The 17116-nt window shown below is 40.1% G+C and overlaps 1 protein-coding gene across 3 annotated transcripts in view; it reads right to left on the bottom strand.

Annotated features, from left to right (window-relative positions):
* cep290 (centrosomal protein 290) overlaps positions 1-17116 on the bottom strand; it is a 185867-nt gene that overhangs the window by 126961 nt on the left and 41790 nt on the right. Inside the window, exons 17-19 of one of the 3 annotated variants that reach the window (XM_059977654.1) lie at positions 16116-16204; positions 10222-10314; positions 9226-9310 (exon numbers count right to left, since the gene is read on the bottom strand). In XM_059977654.1, the coding sequence (XP_059833637.1) occupies positions 9226-9310; positions 10222-10314; positions 16116-16204 (267 nt within the window). Of the gene's footprint in view, positions 1-9225; positions 9311-10221; positions 10315-13425; positions 13867-16115; positions 16205-17116 lie in introns of those variants that run through there. The other 2 variants (XM_059977656.1, XM_059977655.1) reach the window with 2 other exon arrangements.

The raw sequence follows: 17116 nt of genomic DNA, 5'->3' as shown, positions 1-17116 counted from the left end.
TTCTCCTTCGTCTCTGTTCTAAAGGGATGACCTTCTATTCTGAGGCTGTGTTCTCTGGTCTTATACTCTCCCACTATTGGAAACATCCTCCACATACATGTTCACTCTATCTAGGCGTTTCAGTATTCAAAAGGTTTCAATGAGATCCCACCTGGATATGGAATTCTGGAACAATTAAAACAAAATAAGAAATGCATTTATTAAGTAACTTTCCTCATTCCAGTACATTCCAAAGTGCCTTACCACAAAAGGAATACTATGTAATAGCAGGCATGCTGGTGTCCCATAACAGTAGCTGCCATTTACTGCTCTGAAAGCTCTTATTAACTCAAACCTTTTCATATCAGGGAAGGTTTCCATTTTGCTAATGTGCAGCTTAATGTGGATCTCAAGTAATTCCTGATGTAAATACACATGAAATACTGGGTGAACTCAGCAAGGCAATAAACTGTTGACGTTTTGGGCCGACACCTTTCATTGGGACTGATGAAAGGTCTCTGCTTGAAACAGTGACTGTTCATTTTGCTCCAGATTCTGCCGATTTTATCCAGCATTTAATGTGTCTTGCTCCAAATTTCCAGCATCTGCAGTCTCCTCAGGATAAATACCTGTTTCCAGAAAGAAAATAGGACTCTCTCATTCTGGATGCTCAACATTACTGAACATATTTGGTGGCCAGCAGCCCAAGTATCGCTGTGCTTCCATGGCAGCGTACACCACTGCACTCTCCAGCCATGGCAGCCAAGCACATTCATAGCTTGAGCCACATACATACCAAAATGACACTGGTCCACTCAAAATGTGACTATGTGGCCTTTATCAGAAATTACACACCATGCACGTGTGAAGACTACTATTGTGTGCTGCACAATCTTGCAAACCAAAGACAGCAACCAGTGCTCAAAGACAAGCAACCTAAAGGCCATGAGGTGCAGACTGAAGGAGAAAGATACCTAGGATGAAGGTGGTGCAAAAGAGGATCCATTTGTTGGCACTTATCAACCATACCCTTCATCCAGCTATAAGGGACTCCCTGATGGAGTGACACATCTCCCAACTAGCCTGCAAAATTCACAATTCCTAATGGCAAGCAAGTGACACTGTGCACACATGAACTCTATCTACAATTTTGCTCTTTTTTGTACTATTATTTATTCAAATACTTATTGTACCTTGTATTTTTTATACATATTGCACTGTACAGCTGTCACAAAACAACAAATTTCTCAACGTTGTTGGTGATAATAAACATGACTGATTCATTGAAATCAAAGCCTCCAAAATAATAAACCAATAATCAGTTTGCAAATCCAAAATGATGCATAAAACTTCCTTACATCCCACTTTACAGATCCACTGGTCTGCTTATTACATGTAACTGTATGAATCCTTACTTCAATTACTTAAATGGATTGTTACAATATCTCTATATTTCCTAGTGAGTGGCACCTCAAACCTCCAAATCACATACACATTCTTTCTCAATTTCCATGCTGCAGATAGAAGCAGTGGATCATTCCAACATATCTTATGAGGACATGATTTTTTGCCTGTAATCCTCCAGAATGAAATTCAAGTTCCTGAAGCCAATGTAATCAAGTTCTCCCATGGTGGACATAATGAAGACTACACATGTTGGAAATCTTGAGCAACACACACAGCATCTATGGCAGGAAATAAATAGTCAATGTTTCAACACAGAAGGTTCTCAGGCCAAAATGACGACTGCTTATTTCTCTCATTAGATGCTGCCTGACTTGCTGAGTTCCTCTGTGGTTAGCTTGACAGGTCTCACTAACCCGCTGGAGCTCCCACTGCATCTCACTACAGCTACCTCTTTCTTCTCTGTAAATGTCTTCTCCATGACAGCTGTTATGATCCCAGTCCCCTCCTTTGTGAGAATCGCAAGAGCACCCGTCGAAAGGGGGGGGGGGGGGTCAGTAGACCCAGTAGGAGAGAGAGAAATGTGCCAAATTGCACGTCCCACCCGGGATACAGAATAAGATGACAGCGACTATTGTCTCATGGAGACCATGTGAAAAGCCCTCGGGCAAGGTGGGCTGGTTGAGAGAGAGATTGCATCATCACAACCTGATTGACACCTGCGACCCCGTGAGGAAGTATAAAGGACTCAGGGGGACAGCCCCTCAGACGCACCAAGAAGACACGAGAGAGTGATCCCGCAGCAGCGGGAAGCCATTCTGAAGGAAGCCACGTCCGTTAGATTCCGGGATTGGAATTTGTGGCTGGAATCACGGAAAACCGCTTTTAACTAACATCGGGGAGAGGAAACCAACACCCCCCCGATTTCACAGAAGATTCATCAAGACTCGGCAAGTTCTTTCTCTTCTCCCCCAATCTCTCTCTCTCGGTCGCCCCACGTGAAACCCAGCGAGTTTCAAAGGGCTGAGGCTTGCAGACTTTCTGAGTGACTTTTATATTTCCAATGGACAATCTATTAACCCCTAGACATCAGCAGAGCTCACTTCTTAATGATGATTATTACTATACCCGCGCTTTAGATTGAGTGTTGACGATGTGCATTATCTGAATGTATGTGTTAACCCTACTTTTGTGTCCCTTTATAAATAAAACATTTGAAAATAGTGACATCAGACTTCAACGGACCTCTCTATCTTTGCTGGTAAGTTCTCCAGTTACGGGATTCATAACACAGCTATAACATGAGCTGCTGCTGTTTAGCTGCCATTTGAAGTGTATGATTAATAGCTGGTGCCCTTCTCTAACCACGGTGTGGAGTTCCGCTGAAATACATTAAGTTCCATCAGGAACTGTCCAGGTCCTAATTTAGTAAGTATTTCACAGTGGATTTCGCCCAATTTCACATGATGGGCCCAATGTTCCCAATAGAAATGAATGGGGACTTCCGGTAAGATGGCGATTGCTTAGCTGTTCCAAACTTTTGTTCCGTTACTGTCGCTATCTTTGCACTAAATGTCTCCATTTTTTAAACCTTAGTTGGGAACTTTTTCGGTATCTCTTACTTGCCTGTGAACACATCTAACTTACAATGTTTAGCAAGAGCTCTAAATCCGGGAGAAAGGAAGCTACGGCTCTCTCAGACGAGACCCTGGCTGCGCTCGGTCAGCTCAGAGACGAAATTTTAAAGGAATTCAAAACCGCTTTCAAACAGTTGGAGGACAAGCTTGATCGGATCAACGACAAGGTGGACAAACATGCCCAACACTTATCTCGCATCGATTCGACTTCTAAAGATTTAGAAAGTCGTGTTCGATACTTGGAGACTCTCTGTTCCAGCTTGGAGGAAAAGTGTGGCAAACTGCTCTTCAAAATGGTGGATCTCGAAAATCGCAGCAGACGCTGCAATCTTAGTATTCTTGGATTGCCAGAGGCCACCCAACAGGGATCAATAGTGAAGTTTTTCGCCGAGTTTCTCTGTGAGATATTCGGGAAAGATTTGCTTCCAAACCCGCCTGAGCTCGAACGGGCACACCGGGTCCATGTTCCCGCCGGAATTCTGGGCAACCGCCCGTGACCCGTAATCTTGTGCTTCCATCAATACCAGGTAAAACACCGTCTGATCGTAGTGGCACGTCGCAGAGGTTCTTTTATTTTCCAGGATACAACCATTCGCTTTGTGGAAGATTTTGCACCCCAGACCTTAAAGATGCGCGCTGAGTTTAAAGGCGCAATGAAAGTGCTTTTTGATCGTGGTTTTAAACCCTCTCTTCATTCCCCTGCTGATCTACGAATCAAGCTTAACACTGGGAAATACAAATGGTTTAAGTCAGCGAAGGAAGCTGAAGCATTTGTGGCAAGTCTTCCGGCTATCCAGCCATCTTCGGAACCCGATCGGACCTCCTAGAATGGTGGATAAGTACTTCTCGTAGTAAAATTACTTTTTCTGGACTCAGACGTTACTTGAATCATTCAGACATTATTCATCGAAACTCTAAGGGCTGTTGACAATCTCTCCCTGGATTTGGTGTGTGTGTAATCTATTTTTTATTTTTGTACAACTTTATCTACAGAGTTCTACAACTGACTTTAACTTGTTTTGGAGGTTTGAAGTCTTCAGTGAAGGCCTTCCTGTTTGTTGGTTCACAGTTTAATTGCCGATCTATTTTTCCTTTTTATATTTATTTATTTTATTATACTTTTTTCTTTTCTTCACCCCCTTTTTTCTAATCTCTGAATTTTTTTCTCTCTTCTCTGTAAATGGTTGATAAATACTCATCTTGAATTTATAATTTTCCCCTTCCTCTCCTTTTTTTATATCCTTTTTTTTCGTTTCTCTTACTTTATTCTTCTATAATTTTTTCGCTGGCAGGTTAGTTTTGGTCCTCTTCCGATTTTCTCTGTATTAAGTTTTACATTCCTGCAGAAGGTGTTCTAATCTGAAGTTATGTTTTCTAGTGCATAAGCTAGTTACTATTTGTTAAAGTATTTACACGGAACTGCTGTTAATGACACAGATCTGGAAGTTGTATTTGGGTTAATTTTTTTGGTAGAGCTAGCTACATGTTTTGGTAGCCGTCTAGTTTTGGGTTGTGTGGGTGGGATGGGTTTTCTAGTTCCAACATCACTCACTGTATATATTATATCTCTTTATTGCTCAGGACATGTATATGTTTTGATTTTACGAATCTGTTTACATCTCTGCTCCCAGACTGCTATTGTACTGCTTGACTTTTTATATGCCTTCTGCCTTTTATGCATTAGTAATCCATAATGGCTAGTGCACTTAAATTCGTGAGCTGGAATGTAAAGGGATTGAATCACCCTGTTAAAAGAAGGAAGGTATTCTCACATATCAAACAACTCAAAGCTGACATTGCTTTCCTTCAAGAAACTCATATTCGTTGTTCTGATAACTCCCGGCTTTTGTCAAAGTGGGCGGGTCAGCATTTTCATTTATCCTTTACCGCTAAAGCTAGGGGAGTCTCCATTCTTATTAACTCACATATTCCTTTTGAACTCCATAATAAAATATCTGATATAAATGGCCGTTTTATTATTGTTTCTGGCAAACTATATAACACTAAAGTTGCACTAGCAAACCTGTATGCCCCCAACATTGATGATGTTAATTTTTTTGAACTGTTTTTTTCCTCACTACCAGACTTAAACTCATACTCTCTTATACTGGGTGGTGACTTTAATTGTTGGTTAGATCCTAATTTGGATCGATCGTCCACTGTTACTAGACCACCTACTAAATCTGCCTTAGCTATCCAATCGTTTCTGTCTAATCTCTGATATATGGCGTTTCCTCCATCCTACGGAGAGAGATTATTCTTTTTTTCTCACATGTTCACCATACCTTCACTAGAATTGATTATTTCTTACTCGATAACCAACTTATTCCATTTGCCCACTCTTGTGACTATCAGAGTATCCTGATCTCTGACCATGCCCCAATTACTCTCTCTCTGAATTTGCCTGAGAGGAATAAACACTGGCGGTTTGATTCAACTTTACTATCGGATGATGATTTTTTAAAATTTATTAAGGATCAGATAACCTTTTATTTTAACACTAATACATCACCTGAAGTGCCATCCCAGATTGTCTGGGATGCCATGAAAGCATTATCTGAGGGGGCAAATAATCTCTTACACAGCAAATCTCAACAGAAGATCCCGTGCAGATCGATTAGACCTCATTAACCAGATTAAAGAATTGGATCAAATATATGCCCAAACTAAGAACCCTGAATTATACAAGAAGCGCGTTGAACTCCAAACTAAATTTAACCTTCTGTCCACTCAACCTGTCGAACGCCAACTTCTCGAAAGCAAGAGTCGCTTTTACATTCATGGGGATAAGTCTGGTAAATTCCTAGCCAGTCAGCTGAGGCGTTCCAAAGCCAAACAACATATTACAAAGATCCGGAAGGAGAACGGAGACTTTACATCGGATCATTTAGAAATTAATGATGCATTTAAAAATTTTTATTCTCGGCTTTATTCCTCTGAATCTCTGAATGACAATATCTCTGTTGATCAATTTTTACAGAATCTGAATATCCCCTCACTTTCATCTGATTTCAAAGCCAAACTCAATGCGCCTATGTCATTAGAAGAAATATCTACTGCAATTTCTGCACTGTCTTCAGGGAAATCTCCTGGACCTGATGGGTTCCCGGTAGAATTTTATAAATCATTCTCTTCTCTTCTTTCTCCTCAGTTACTTTCAGTATTATCTGACTCGTTTAATTACGGCAAATTGCCACCCTCTTTCAGTGAGGCATCTATTATTCTTCTTTTAAAAAAGGGCAAAAACCCAACAGAGTGTTCCTCGTATAGGCCGATCTCTCTGCTCAATGTTGATGTAAAGATCTTAGCTAAAGTTTTGGCTCATAGATTAGAAACCGTCATTCCCTCCATTATCTCTGATGACCAAACAGGCTTTATTAAAAACCGTCTCCCTTTTTTTAACATTCGGCGTTTATTTAATATCTTATACTCACCTCCAACTGGGATTCCTGAATGTGTTATTTCCCTCGATGCGGAGAAAGCATTTGATCGTATAGAGCGCAACTACCTTTTTGCAGTTTTAGAAAAATTTGACCTTGGCCAAAGTTTCATCTCTTGGATCCAATTGCTGTACCTGTGTCCTACTGCTTCTGTTTTAACTAATTTTTAGAAATCCCAAGTATTTAATCTCAAACGTGGCACCCGCCAGGGATGCCCCTTAAGTCCCTTTCTCTTTGATTTGGCTATGGAACCTCTGGCGATAGCATTTCGAAACTGCCCTGAATTGACTGGGATTTGGAGAGGGGGTGTTGAGCATAAGGTTTCTCTCTATGCTGATGACTTATTACTCTTTCTCTCAAATCCGTCTACATCCTTACCTCTAATGTTTTCACTTCTTGACCAGTTTAGCCAGATCTCTGGCTATAAACTTAATTTACATAAGTGTGAACTTCTCCCAATTAATAAAGAAGCACAAGAACTAACATTTCGAGATCTCCCTTTTAAAGTAGTCCATAATCAATTTACTTATCCTGGAATTACACAGTCACAAGGAAGTTTAAAGATCTCTTTCGTGAAAACTTTGCCAATCTTTCATATGCTATAAAACAGAGTCTGGTACAATGGTCACCTCTATCTATGTCTTTGGTAGGTCGTATTAACGTTGTTAAAATGTATGTTCTCCCCAAATTTTTATACCTATTTCAATCTATCCCAATTTTTATTCCTAAACCTTTTTTTGATTCCTTAGACTCTATTATTTTGTCATATCTGTGGCAGAATAAGTGCTCTAGAATTAATAAAATCCATGTCCAAAAATCTAAAAAAGAGGGTGGCATGGCTTGACCTAACTTTCGTTTATATTATTAGGCAGCTAATATACGTTGTGCTACCTTCTGGTCTTTCTTCCATGGCCAACCTGAGTGCCCTAACTGGGTGGCGATGGAGCTGAGCTCCACTAAAGAATTATCTATCTCTGCACTTCTTGGCTCTGCACTCCCTAGTAGTCTGCCCAGATCAGTAGCTAATCCTCTTGTTAGACACACTTTGCGTATATGGGCTCAGATCAGGAAATGCTATGGTTTCCAGGGGTTTTCCGTTTCCAGCCCTGTTGCTCATAATCACCTTTTTTTTACCTACTACATACGATTCAGCATTCCAGGTTTGGTATAGGAAGGGCATTAGACATTTTGAAGATCTTTTCATTGATAATTGCTTCACTTCTTTTCAGCAGCTCTCTGTTAAGTTCAATCTGCCCAATGCTCATTTTTTCAGATATCTCCAAATCCAACACTTTATTGCTCCTTTAATTCCTAACTTTCCTGAAATGCCTGCGAAAAATGCTATGGACCTATTTCTTTCCATGAATCCACTAGGTAAAGGCTTAATATCAATCATCCGAGATAAACTAGCAGCCTTACGACGGGCCCCCATGGATAAAATCAAAATGGCCTGGGAGCAGGATTTAAATATCTCCTTATCTGAGGAGAGCTGGGATTCAGTTCTCAAGTCGGTTAACTCAACCTCTCTTTGTGCTCGCCACTGCCTTTTACAGTTTAAGATTGTTCATAGAGCCCATATGTCTAAATCTAAACTATCTCGATTCTACCCTAGCGTTAGTCCGCTCTGTGATAAATGCAAGAGGGACGTGGCCTCTCTCATCCATATGTACTGGTTCTGTCCTAGCTTGGAGAAATTCTGGAAAGGTGTCTTCACTACGTTATCGTGTATTCTGAATCAGCACCTAGAACCAAACCCCTTGATTGCTCTGTTCGGTTTTTGGGGCGAGACAGATTTATGTCTGGGTCCGACCAAATGCCGAATATTATCCTTTGCCTCTCTCCTGGCTAGACGCTTGATCCTCCTCAGATGGAGAGATGTTGCCCCCCACCCCCCCACTCATGCTCAATGGCTTAACGACATCATGGCCTGCTTGGACCTCGAAAAAATTCATTATTCAGTTCTCAATTCAGATCTAAAGTTCCATAAGGTCTGGGGACCTTTTATCGAGTACTTTCATAACCTTCCTCTTGACTAGGGTTTTTTTTCTTTCAGCTCCTTTTTTTTCTGGTAGAAGGAATTATTATCCTCTGTTGCTGAGTGTATTCACAGTCTGGGAGTTTGGCTGTCCTGACTTATGCTCTCTATATTGTGTTGTGGTTGGTCTGGAGTTGCTGTTGTTTTTTCTTGTGTTGTGGGGCTTGGGGAGGACACTAAGCTTACTTGTCCTTAATTTAGGTGCTTTTTTTTGTTAAATTCTCTTCCTTTGTAGCATATTGTTATTGTATGTTTAATTTTGCACTGTTTTAATGTTCCTCATTGGGATTTGGGGTTTTTAATTTGTAAAATGTTTTGAAAAACTAATAAAAAAATATTTAAAAAAATAGAAATGAATGGAACACCAAGTTAATGTACTGCTATACAATCCAGTTTCAAGGCAGGAATCTTTTAAGTCCATTAATGAAAACAGAAGAATGTATGGTTTAACCCTCACCTGAAAGAGTACTGCACATCCTCAATACTCTTCATTGGAATGTCAGCTGAGATTTCTTGGTATGGGATCAGACACATTAATCACTAACTTTGTGACACTGTCACGATGAACTATCAGTTACATATACGGCATATATTAAAAAAAACATAGAACAGTGCATTATTTGCTGCTAGGCATTAATCATGGAATTACAAATACTATCAGAAAAGTTTTCTGCTTTTTTTTTGGTACACATGTTCCTATAAAGAATTTTAATGAATGAAAGGGACTTACATTTTGCTTGCAGCTCAGCATTTTCCGTCTTCCTTTGTTCCAATTCCTTCTCTCTTCTTTCCAGCTCTCTGGAAATATATTCATTCTAAAACGTAATGAAAAATTAAATGTGATTAGTTGCCCAGTTCAAGCTTGAGTTTTCAGAAATATAACTGCCCCTTTTCTCCACACATTTTTATTTCAGCCTCTGGAAGTGCTTATCGTGAAAAATAAAGACCCAAATGAATTCAGGCACAGGAGGAATGGATACCAAAATGGAAAGGGCTGTTGCATCACCAACTATATACTCTTAACCTAAGGATTTGGTGATTAAACATTAGTGGATCGCTATCAATGATTGGGGTTCAATTCCCACTGACATCCATGTACGTTCTTCCCATGCCCATGTGGATTTCTTCTGAGTGCTCCAGATTCCACCCACATTCTTAAGTCACACAGTTAGAGTTAGTGAGTTGTGTGTATGCTATATTGGTGCCAGAAGCACGGCCACTCTTGCAGGCTGCCCAGCACAATCTTTGCTGATTTGATTTATTGCAAACGACACATTTCACTGTACGTTTCGATGTACATGTGACAAATAAAGCTAATGTTTAAAATTTTAAAGATCTTTACCATTTAAAATTTTTAAACACTGCATATCTCCCATCCAGCAAACTTCCTCAGACTGTTCATTTGTCCATCATATTTGTTGAAGTGAATTAGTTTCCCCAGCTATTTCAGCTCTCTTAAAATTTAACAGATGCTCCCTTTCTTTGCTTTACTGTGTCATTCTCTTCTTCCAATTGCCTGCACCTACTCTTACCTTGGCCCCTATTCTCCCAAGCATTCCAACCCTGTATCCCATTCCAGGACTGCTACCTATTTTCCACATAACCTTCATGATCAAAGGAATGAACCGCAAAGGATGTAATGTATAAATCAGAGGTCTCAGTAGCAAAAGAACATGTTACAATGTTCAAGCTCCCCACTTCCCTAATATAGTTACTCTTGTACTACCTGCATCATTTGTCGGTTGAGTTTGGCAAGCTCAAATTCTGCATTCTGGTACTCTCCTTCCTTTTTCAGTAATTGTTTGCGTATCTGATGGTTCTAAAGATGCATTAATTTAATTAGAATACAGCTACAATTTAAATCTCTAAAAAAAATCCCTATATTAATAAATTAATTTTAATAACAGATCCAGCTCTTTTGTGAGTCCTATATGTTTGTTCTGAAGCTTGCTCTGAATGTACACTCATGTAAGTTGACTATGATATCAGACAATGGTGAGGAACTTGGTGTGGCTATGGTATTGAAAGCAACACCATGCTGGTGCGCTGATGTGCAATTAAATTTTGAGCACAAACAGAAAATGCTGGAGGAATTCAGCAGGTCAGGCTGCATCTATGGAGAGAAATGAACAGTCGATGTTGTGAGCTTAGTCCCTTCATCATTCTTGGCCAGTTTAGCCTGATTTCAGTGGCTGCGAAGATGCTGGAGTCCATTAGTAATGGTGAAGTTTGGAGGCGCATGATAAAGTAGGGTCAAAGTCAGCATGGTTTCCTTAAGGGAAAATTTGGTCTAACAAATACAGCATGTAGGAATTTTTTGAGTAAATAACAGGCAGGATAGACAAAGGAAGAGTCAGTGCATGTTGTTTACATGGATTTTCAGGAGGCAAGGTGCCTCACATGAGCTGCTTAACAAGAGCCCATGCTGCTACAGGAAAGATACAGGCATGGATAACTTCAGCTGATTAGCAGGAAGCAAAGAATGGGAACAAAGGGGGCCTATTCTGTCTGGCTACCAATGATTAGTGGTGTTGGTATTGGGACTGCTTCTTTTCACATTATACATCAACGATTTGGATGACAGAATTGATGGCTTTACACCCAAGTTTGCAGACAATACAAAGACAGCTGGAAGGGCAGGTAGTGTCGAGGGAACAGGGAGCTTACTGAAAGACTTGGATTGAGAGAATGGGCAAAGTAGTGGAAGATGGAATATAGTTTAGGAAAATGTATGGTCATGCACTTTGGTAGAAAGAATGAAAGCATTGACTATTTTCTAAATGTTGAGAAAATTCAAAAATCTGAGGTGCAAAGGGATTTGGAAGTCCTTTTGCAGTATTCCTTAAAGGTTAACTTTCAGGATTTGTCAGTGGAAATAAAAACAAATACAATGCTAGCACTCATTTCAAAAGATCTAGAATTTAAAAGGATGTAATGCTGAGGCTTCAATGAGGCATTGGTCAGACTATTGTGAGCATTGTGGGCTCCTAATGCTGGCAATGGAGAGGGTCCAGAGGAGGCTCAAGAGAATAATTCCAGGAATAAAAAGGGTTAATGTATGAAGAGCATTTGATGGCTTTGAGCCTATACCCACTGGAGTTTAGAGGAAGAATGTGGGGGGTGGAGTGGTGGGTTGGATATGGTTGAAACATATTGAATATTGAAAGGCCTAACTAGCGTGGATGTGGCAGAGATGTTTCCTAAATCGGACAAGTCTAGGACCAGAAGATCAGATCAGATGAGAGGGATGTCCAATTAGAACAGACATGGAGGAATTTCTTTTGGACGGTGGTGAATGTGTGGAATTCATTGTCATATGAGTGTGGAGGCCATAATTAAAGCATTATTAAAGCGGTGGCTGATTAGTTCACAATTAGAAAGGGCATCAAAGGTAACAGGGAGAAGGCAGGAGCATGTGGTTGCGAGGGATAATAAATCAGTCACAATGGAATGACTGAGCAGATTCGCTGGGCCGCATGCTTTAATTCTGCTCCTAAGTCTTATGATGATGATGCTGCCTGATCTTCTGAGTTCCTCAGATATTTTGTGTGTGTTACTCTGGATTTCCAGCATCTGCAGAATCTTTTGTGTTCAATTTTGAGACAGGGATCTTTTATGTCCACTATTGTGAGTAGATGAAAGCCTTGGTTTAACCCCTCATCTGAAAGACTTCCTCAGTACTCTGCACTGGAATGACAGCTGAGATTTCTTGGTATGGAATTTAAGCCAATAACTTGACTTGTGACAACTTTGGAAGGATGCTTTATTTTCCCTCCTTTTCCCAGGTTGCACAGATCCTACAACATTGGTTTAAAGGTTCTAATTTGACAGGAAAAAATAAGGAGAGGATTGTTGGAAAACAGGCAAAGGGAGCAAAGGGTACAGATACAAACAGAGATGAGGTGCAATTTATTTAGCCGGAGGGTGTGGAATCTGTTGAATTCAGACAGCTGTGGAGGACAATCCATTCGGTATATTTAAAGTGGAACTTCTTGATTAGTCAGGGTGTCAAAAGTTAAGAGGAGAAGGCAGGAAAGTGTGGTTGAAAAAGATAATAAATCAGCCATGATGGAATGGTAGAGCAGACTCGATAGGCCAAGTGGCCTAATTCAGTCAAAAGAGGGATGGGAAAGTGTGAGACAGGGACAAGAAATAGGTGGACCAAGGGAGGGCAATGGACAGTAAACAGATGGAGCCAGGCAGGGAAGGGGTGAGGAGACAGAGTTAAGGGAACCAGGTGGACAGGAGAAGAGAATGAAGGTGGAGGCAGCCACTGTAGAACGCAAAGACTACCACTGCTGGGACGAAGTAAGTAGAGAAGTTGATAAGGGGAAATATCAAAGGAAAGATGAAATACTGTAGCATGTGGAATGAGATGTGGAGAGAATCTGGAGGATAAGACATGTGAGAAGAGACAAACGGAACCGAGGACAGAGGGAGAAGACAAAGACAGAGATCACAAGAGGCAAGGGTTACTTGAAATGCAAAGCTTAAGGGGTGATTGTAAGTGATGTGAATACCAAAAACATGAACATTGACTACTTGGCCAGTTATGAGTTACAAGTTCTGTGAATTTCTCAGCTTTTTAACTGTGGCAGATTGTAATGTTTCTTCTAAACAACGATTCATTTTTCAAAATAAAAATTAAGGCATCTATTACAAAAAAAACAACTGGGCAGAAGCGGGAAAAACCATGGCTGTGAAGAATAAATTAACCAAAGGTTGAGAACTTATGATCATTAGATTTGTTTTGTCAATTTGTCTGTGCATATTTAACAAAGAATAACTTAATAATAGAGTAGCTTTAGAAGACACATCTAAGCTTATGCTAGGTCTGTCTGTTATAGAACATAGGTAATGGTAATATTAAACAAGTTGTACAGCATTATCTGAATTAGAAACCTTTGACAAAAAGTTGAAAGAATCTAACCTGTGATTTAAGACTCGATAGTTCTACCCTTAGCTGCTCTATAAGATCGTCTAATGGTTCGTGGCTTCTCGCTAGGTTCTCAGCTGCCTCAGTAGAACTGATTGCCTGATCTGGTTGAATACTCTCAGACTTGTGGACACCTTCCACAAGTGGCATGGCTGCATTATTCATTTGTGTCTCTGCCAAAAAGCCCTCTGATGACTGAGACCTGGTCGGTGCTTTATGTTCATACTCATCAGTTTGTACAGATTGTTCCTTTTCAAAACGTTCTATCATTCTTGGTAAGGAAAAAGGCTGTCTTGCTCCCTGGGAAGATAAAGAACTGTCCCATTGTACGGATTCCCTTTTAGAATTCCTCGAATGCTTTTGTGGCCTTTCTGACTGCACTATTGACCGCCGAAGAATATCTGAAATCTGATCAGACATTTTCCTCAATGTCAGGGCCCTATAGTCTTCAGCATTATAAGATCCATCAGCAAAGCCTCTTCGTACTTTGTCATCGCTATCAATGTTTCTACCGCTGGCCTGTATTAAAATAGAGCAGATCCAATTCTACATTTAATTATGTTATTTCCTCTCAACACCCTATTGTAGCATTGTAAATATTCTGAGCTAGAAAAAGGTAAATAATTTCAAAGAGGAAGGAAAACTGCTACAAAATTACCTTAAATGAATCATCAAAAATTATTTATAGCTCATCATCTGAGTAGCATTGCCAACAAAATTTCTAGTGTTAATTTGTAATTACATTTTGAGAAAATCTTTCTCATTCAGTAGGTCATATATTGTAGGCTGGCTCATTTCAGAAATACCATCTCAATTAGCCCTAGTCACGCTGGCTAATGCAAATGTCTGCACAACTGGAGAGATGGATGTTACATTGTATGAGACATAACCATCTTTGAAATAACTTTTTTACTTTAATGCATGATTAATTATAATCATCAGGAATCAGAGAACTGTGGACACACTTCAGCATATCATGGAAAGCAGCCTCCCCTCCGTGGGCTCGGTATAGCAGCCAGCATAACCTTAATGCATGGGGCAGCATGGTAGTGTTGCATTAACATAATACTTTACAATGTCAGCAATCAGGATTCAAATCCTCAGATTTAAGGTCTTTGCCTTTCTCAGGGAGTCACATAGATAGGAACTGTGGTTAGTTCAGAAAAAAATAAGTGAACAAAAAACAAGCACAATTTAAATCACACCCAAGCAGTCAGGGAATTTAGCCAGTAAATTCTGTAATGAAAAATTTCCAGTATTGGTAATGGTGTAATGAAAATTATTCAGTTGCCAGAGAAGGAAATCTGCCATTTTGAACACAAACAGATTCTTTGGCCCATCTAGTCCATGCCAAACTATTATTCTGCCTAGACTTGTCACCTGCTCCTGGACCATAGATCTCCTTATCCCTCCATCCATGTACTTATCTAATATTCTCTTAAATAATGCTATTAGACCCGCATCCAACACATACTCTGGTTGCTTGTTCCACAGTCACACCATCCCCCGAGTGAAGAAGTTCCCCTTAAAAACTTCACCTTTCACTTTTAATCACTAGTTCAAATCTCACCCAACCTCACTGGGAAAAAAAACCTGCTTGCATTTATCCGAAATATACAAAATTCAAGTACGTTTATTATCAAAGTACGCATAAATTATACAAGCTTGAGATTCATCTCCTTACTGGCAGCCACAAAACTAGAAACCAGAAAGAACCCATTAAAAAATAAAGACTAACAAAGATCTAATGCACAGAGAAAAAAAAACACAAAATCATTCAAACAGTAAAAGAAAGCAACAGCATTTAGAACTAAAGTGAGTCCATTGACGTGAAGCTCAGAGTACCTGGAGCAGGCCCAAAGCTTTAGCCTCAGCTCATCACACTGTGGAGCAAAACCGAGTTCACACAACCAAAGTGAGTCCGCAGACATGAAGCCCAGAGTACCCAGAGCAGGCCACAGCCTCAGTCTTAGAGTCAGTGCCGCAGAGAGTGGAGTAAACGTTGCAGAGCAGTGAGCTGAACTGGCTCGATCCTAGCCTCTGGTCCCAACAACCAGCCTTTTCAATCCAACCAGCCTGGCACTTAAATTGTCCAAACAACGAGTCATCAGTACACTTTGGGTCTGGATCCCGCTGCCACGTTCTGGCCTGTACCTGATCTTTCCAAATGAACACAACACTTAGATCGATCCAACCTTGCTATTGATTTAGGTGGACAGTCTCCAAAGCTCTTCTGCTCCGACTCCTTTCTGCTTCACATGGCCCAACTCTGTCTCAATCTCGCCCCTTGACTATGTGTAGACCTCACTCCTACTTTGCAACGCGCACACACACACACACTTCAATCCTCAAGTCAGCCTCACCTTCACTCGCCTCATTGTTTGCAGTGATCATTTACCACAATTTTCCATAAAAAATGTTACAAATAAAGGTATTTGGTTGTATTTCTTGCTTTATGAACCACCAGTAAACTGCTGCTGTATTCAGCTGTACCAACAAAAACCAGAAGGGTTACACCCCTCATACTTTTGTATTTTGTTATGTGTCTTCACAGAAACATGCAGGAATGTGGTCACTGAAATGGCCAGTCAGCTTCTTAGCTCATGGGTAGGGGAGTGATTTGCACACCCGCAGTTTCAATAAAGTTGATAGAATTTAAAAATCAAGACAAAGCAAGGCATTACCTTACTCTTTAAATCTGAGGCTGATATACCCAACGATGTTTTAGCTGTTGCTTCCCCATCAGTAAATCGATCGAACAACCCCAAATCATCTGATGAAAATGCAAAAAAAGTACAATATGTTAACTACCGCTTTTATTTAACAGTATTTATTGGTAACACTGCAGTATACGATGGTATGAGGTGTGGTAGGGTCACAGTGTCGTACGGCCTGAAGACAGACCCTTTGGCCCAACTCATCTCTGCTGACCAAGATGCCCATTTCAGCTCATCCTTTCTGACTGTGTTTGACCCATATCTCTCTAAAACTTAACTATTCATTAAAATACCTTTTAAATCTTGTTATTGTATCTGTCTCAACCATTTCCTTTGGCAGCGCATACCATATATATATCCCACTCTGTGTGACAAGTTAGACCTCAGGTTCATATTATATCTTTTCCCTCTCTCCTTAAACATATGCCCTCTGGTTCTTGATTCCACATCCCTGGAATAAAAGACTGTGTGCATTTATCCCCATCTATGCCCATCGTGATTTTTCACATCCCTCAACCTCACTTTAAGAAATAAACTGTCCAACCTCTCCCTGTGACCCAATCCTTCAGATCATCATAAACCTTTGAACTCTTTCCTACAGAAAGATGATCAAAACTGAGCACAATATTCCAAATACGGCCACACCAATGTATTGTACACCTACATATTAAATGGGTAAATGTTTACTCTTAAACTATACCACATAGTTCTAGATTCCCCTACACTGTGTATGTCAAATCCACTCAACATCTTTTATTTTCAAATACCATTCATCTAGACTGTAATGTGTACTGGCCCAATTTGCTTACCTTTCCTCATTAGCCAACTCTGTCACCCCAGGACTGAATTTAGCAAACCTCACAGAACAATGTTCATTGCAATATATTTTTCTTTTTGGTATCCAGCATCAGCATACTTTTTAAAATCAACTTTTATTGTTTGTTAAATTTCTGTATTTCATGCAAGGT

Source organism: Hypanus sabinus, chromosome 8 (genome assembly GCF_030144855.1).
Source record: "Hypanus sabinus isolate sHypSab1 chromosome 8, sHypSab1.hap1, whole genome shotgun sequence".
Lineage (NCBI taxonomy): Eukaryota > Metazoa > Chordata > Chondrichthyes > Myliobatiformes > Dasyatidae > Hypanus > Hypanus sabinus.
The sequence above is the reverse complement of the archived record's forward strand: the minus strand, read 5'-3'. Positions and strand labels throughout refer to the sequence as shown.